Genomic DNA, 5,831 nt, shown 5'->3' on the forward strand with positions numbered 1-5,831 from the left:
TTCACCAGACACGCTACAGCATAGCATGTCGGACAGACATTGATAAATCGGCCCCCATGTTTTATGTTTGTGTATATCTTTTGCAAGTCAGTGATTAATTGCTTATATTAATTTGAATACATAAAATTGACTTAGCAATAATCCAATGGTCTGATGTGTCTTGTGTCAGATAAATCTCTTTTACCCGGCTTGGAGGAGAAGGTGAGAATCAAAGATGATGAATGTAAAGAAAAGGAAAGCCGGAGAGTGACCTGGGAGTTGAGTATAATGGAAGGTGAAGGAGAATCTGAGAAAAGCAGAGTCTGACCAGTGACCCTGGGGACAGCTGTTGACACTGCACACCTGGACATCATGCCCAGTGTAAGTATCAGTGAGAATCTATAATAGAGTTCTCCAGTCTAAGACCTGGGGACACAAAGTAGCATCTCATTTTCCTACCAACTCTACTCCTCTACTGCTGCCTATCTGCAAATACATACACACTACTCTTTAGCTGGTAACAGTGTGCTGTCTGTGTGAACCAGACATATATTTTTTGTGTCATTTCATGTTTTACTAAAAAAACAAAAGCATGTGTTGTGTTTTGTCTCAAATGTAAATAGGAAAGTGATAATTACTGTACATTTCTGTGTGATACAATCTGTGTAGGTTTAATCTATTATGTCTATAAAACTATAATAATGTCTATAATAATAATCCCTAGGCAATCACCGCCATAACCGTATTCCCATAATCTACAATCCCTATTACAACAAGATGTGCCAAGATAGAAATTAGCATTGCCAAGTGTGGTCCTCAAGTCTGATAATATTTGAGGACCACTGTTTTAGATATTTAATAACATTCCCATATAAGCACAGAGGTACTGAAAAACAGCTGGCCCAGCTCTCTTAAGATTGCTCCAGACAGATTTAACTATTGATTTTTTTTAATTTTTCTTACTCAGGTAAAGAACAGCAGCCCGACACATGCACCTGATGCTTCTCCAGTAAATGCAGCAATGGCGCTGAAGAACAGACCTTTATCCATCATGGCCACTGGAAAAGGCACCGTCTTACAGAAAGCAAAGGTGAGCACACGGCTAAGATCTGGGAATGCTGCTTATCATATAGATGCTCTTCCATGGATCTTTATCCCCACAGCAGTATCAAGACCAACAGTTCCGCCTGGAGACACACTTAAGTTAATCACTTGGTTGACACTGAGCTTTGCAATGTGTTGGAACCTTCATTGGTATACAAGGGAATTACCTTACCTTTAAAACCAAAATGTATCAGAATTTATCTTGTATCAAGATAGTCAACTGTAACATTCTTGCAGTTGGATGTCACACTGAGCTGCCTATAAATAGTTTATATCTTGCTTGATACATTTCAGCCACAAAATAGCAGTCATTGATCTTGCAGCTACAATAATTAGTCAGAACGTGCCATATTGCGTGTTCGTAATGATACTATTGAGAACATCAGCTCAGCATTTGCAGATACCATTCTATCTTGTAGTGCAAGAGGTTGCAGATGAACCTCCTCCAAAAGTATAGTACATTTTAGTTCATCCCAAGAGAGATGTGTATAAGATACTACTATGGAACTAAAGAACATTTGTGTTGACCTTTTTATGTTTCTGTTTTAGGAATGGAGAAGAAAGGGGCAAGTTAGAAAACCATGGAATTTTTTTATGGACTGATAAGTGTTGACTTTTTGGCCAGCAATTCCATTACCTTTATTTATCAGACCAAACTGCAAAAAAAACAACTTTGGTGCTGAAGTGCCTGTATGAAATCAGCCTGAAGCCTGGACCTGTGTAAATCATCTGCTGCCAGTTACTGGTCTTGTGATGAACTAGCGACTGTCCTGGGTCACTACATTTACATTTCAGCCAAATCTTTTCCAGTGGCTTTGTTGCAACAGATCTGTTTGAGAAACAAGACTGGGCAACTGGTTACATTTCTGGACCAATAACCTGTCTCACCACTAACCTCCTCAAATTGTAGGATTAGGAAACTGACCAAGGAATTTACATTGCTATTGAAGCCAGCCAATCAGGCCCAACTGTGTTGAGCTTGTTAACCTAACCATTTTTCCCCCAGATGTCTTAAAGGTGCGGTCCCACTTTATGTATATAAGAAGAAATAAAAAACTGTTTTATATTGATGTAATTATTTATACTAGATTGTCATAGCAAATATAAGCATCGTAAAAGAGCCTTCAGGAAGCTTTGTTTCAAGTATCATTAACTTAGAAAAACAAAATTGTGATTTTAAAAAAAATGAAGGGCTTATATTGGAGAGGGAGTCTATGCAGACTGTAGATATACAGGAAATCAGGGAAGTTATTTTTTTTCATCTTTAAGTAAGACCATTGGTCATCACACAGTATTAAGAAAATATGTATAAAAGTTTCTGTCCAGACTGTTCTTCAAAATAACTGTGAATGTTTTTCTTGTTTAAATGTGTTTCTAATTTCTTTATATAAAAAAGAAAGAAAAGGGCAAAGCAAACTTTAATATAACCTGCAATAAAATGTTTTTGTTGTTCCCCCCATGTATATGGGACTACAGCTTTGCCTATGTAACTATGGTAACTATGTTTTTAGGTTCTTTTAGTAGCACCTTCATTAAATAAAGGAATTATGTTGTAATTTGTGATTGCTCTATTTTCCTAATTATATTTTTAATAGGATAGTTTTTTTACTTTGAGGAAGGGAAAGTGTTGGTGAAAGTCACAGTTTTTGTGGTTGTATGGGGTTTAAAAAAAAATGAAAAACTGTGTTTGTAACATACAGTGGCCATTTTATTCCTCAAAACAGCGACTTCAATCAAAAAATACAAATTTTTATTTGTACTATATAAAATGTAACTATTTATACACTGTTAAAGTGCCATAAAACATTTTGAGTTATGTGCATATTATAAAAGGGTTAACTGAGGTAAAACAGTGTGTGAAAAAAGTGTGGAAAAAAAGCTTATTAGTATTTAAATAAAATTTAAAAAAATCTGCAAAATGACTTACACTTTAGTGTTGCCAAGTGTAGCTTGCTCAACCCCCATTATCAGTGTCCTACTCCAAACCTTGTGGTATCATAAAACAAAGTGTGCATGTGAGGATAATTCCTTATACAAGCAAGGGGGGGTTGAGGAGGGACAGCAGGCTATTGCTATTGTTTGTTGCCAAGAGGCTTGCTCGTTTCCATGGGGATAATGTCACATGCTTTGTGAAAGCTTCAGCATTATACTGTGCCCTGCTTTAGTCAGGTGCCATGTGACTCTGCCCCTTACATTGCATGTGCACAAGTGCATTATGCAGAAGATATGACCTGGATAGCACTTTCCATTTATGGAAATGCCCAGGGGGGAGCTTGCTGCAAACAAAACTATGCCTGAATTAAAGGGGTCAATGGGGGTTAAAACAGAAACCATTTTGCAGGCAAGCTTTGGCTGCATTATATATTTAGAAACTTATGTTAGTTCATACTGTTTTATGTCCCTTTAATGAGCAGTTTACATTGCAGGCACTTCTTAAGACTCAATTAACCCCTTAATGACACACGTCGTACAGGGTACGTCTTACACAAACTGGTCTTTAAAGACCAGCAACGTACCCTGTACGACGTTAGGGTTTTAAAGCGGCTGGAAGCGATCCTGATCGCTTCCAGGTGCTTTCAAGGTATTGCTGTGATGCCTCGATAATGAGGCATCACTGTAATACCTTTTTTGGCACACTCTGTGGCCCAATCTGCATCGGCCAGCGATGGTGCCGATCGTTGGTGGGTGGAAGCAGCTGCAGGGAGGCAGGTGGCCGGCCCATCGCTGGGAAACTTCCAGCGGATTAGTCCCCCGCTGCCTGCAGGAGCGTGCAGAAAGGGGGGCGTGGGGCGCGCACGCGTGTGTGTGCGCGCCCCCGCGATCTGCACCAATTGTGGGGTTGGTGGGAGCGGGTGGTGGGAGTGGGAGAGGGGGGGGGAATTATGTTTAAAAAAAGGGATCTGGGAGAGGGTGAGGGGGTATTGAGGGGGGGCCAGCTACACTACAGAAAAATAACATTTTTAATTTAAAAAAATGCACATTAGTTTGAAAAGTGGGTAATGGCAGACAGCTGCCAGTACCCAAAATGGCACCAAATAGTGAAAGGGGGAGGGTTATAAAGCTGTTTGGGGGGGCTCAGGGAGGTTGGGTGGTAAGGGGGGATCCTACACTGCAGAAAATATATAATTTTAAAAAACAAAGACAATTTTTTTTTTATATACTGGCAGACTTTCTGCCAGTACTTAAGATGGCGGGGACATTTGTGGGGTGGGGGAGGCAAGAGAGCTGTTTGGGAGGGATCAGGGGGTGGGATGTGTCAGGTGGGAGGCTGATCTTTACACTAAAGAGACCTTCTAATTACCAAAAAGAAATGCTAAAGCCATATATGTCTGCTATTTCTGAACAAAGGGGATCCCAGAGAAGCATTTACAACCATTTGTGCCATAATTGCTCAAGCTGTTTGTAAATCATTTTAGTGAGAAACTAAAGTTAGTAAAAAAGTGAAAGTTTTTTTTAATTTGATCGCATTTGGCGGTGAAATGGTGGCATGAAATATACCAAAATGGGCCTATATCAAAACTTTGGGTTGTCCACTACGCTAAAGCTAAAATTAACCCTACAAGCTCCCTAATTAACCCCATTCACTGCTGAGCATAATACAAGTGTGGAGCGCAGCAGAATTTAGCGGCCTTCTAATTACCAAAAAGTAATGCCAAAGCCATAAATGTCTGCTATTTCTGAACAAAGGGGATCCTAGAGAAGCATTTACAACCATTTATGCCATAATTGCACAAGCTGTTTGTAAATAATTTCTGTGAGAAACCTAAAGTTTGTGAAAAAGTGAACGATTTTTTTTTTATTTGATCGCATTTGGCGGTGAAATGGTGGCATGAAATATACCAAAATGGGCCTAGATCAATACTTTGGGTTGTCTACTAAAAAAAAAAATATACATGTTAAGGGATATTCAGGGATTCCTGACAGATATCAGTCATCCAATGTAACTATTGCTAATTTTGAGGAAAAAAATGGTTTGGAAATATCAAAGTGCTACTTGTATTTATTGCCCTATAACTTGCAAAAAAAGCAAAGAACATATTAACATTGGGTATTTCTAAGCTCAGGACAAAATTTAGAAACTATTTATTTTGGTTGTTTTTTGGTGGTTGTAGATGTGTAACAGATTGTGGGGGTCAACGTTATAAAAAGTGTGTTTTTTTCCATTTTTTCCACATATTTTATAAAAAAAAATTATAGTAAATTATAAGATATGATGAAAATAATGGTATCTTTAGAAAGTCCATTTAATGGCGAGAAAAACGGTATATAATATGTGTGGGTACAGTAAATGAGTAAGAGGAAAATTACAGCTAAACACAAACACTGCAGAAATGTAAAAAGGGCACACATATTAACGTTATAGAACCCTAATACCAATCAAGTTAAATCAATAGCACTTATTTTTGTGCTGATATAACAAGTTGAAAGTAAGATATTAGCGCTCAATCGAAAGTCTATAAGTCCAGAATTGTTGTTGTTTAAAAAGATAGATAATCCCTTTATTACCCATTCCCCAGTTTTGCAAAACCAACACAGTTATAATAATATACTTTTTACCTCTGTGATTACCTTGTAGCTAAGCCTCTGCAGACTGCCTCCTTATTTCATTTCTTTTGACAGACTTGTATTTTAGCCAATCAGTGCTGACTCCTAGGTAACTTCACGTGCTTGAGCTCAATGTTATTTATATGACACACATGAACTAATGCCCTTTAGTGGTGAAAAACTGTCAAAATGCATTCAGATTA

General features: G+C 38.2%; 1 protein-coding gene across 1 annotated transcript; it reads left to right on the plus strand.

Annotated features, from left to right (window-relative positions):
* Positions 1–153: 153 nt before the first annotated feature.
* LOC128640517 (actin filament-associated protein 1-like 2) lies at positions 154–1,686 on the plus strand. Its single transcript, XM_053692992.1, is given in 3 exon segments — positions 154–360; positions 947–1,069; positions 1,633–1,686. Coding segments are annotated over 3 exon segments (384 nt in total).
* The last annotated feature ends 4,145 nt before the right edge of the window (positions 1,687–5,831 follow it).

This window comes from Bombina bombina, chromosome 9 (assembly GCF_027579735.1).
Source record: "Bombina bombina isolate aBomBom1 chromosome 9, aBomBom1.pri, whole genome shotgun sequence".
In the NCBI taxonomy this organism is placed as follows: domain Eukaryota; kingdom Metazoa; phylum Chordata; class Amphibia; order Anura; family Bombinatoridae; genus Bombina; species Bombina bombina.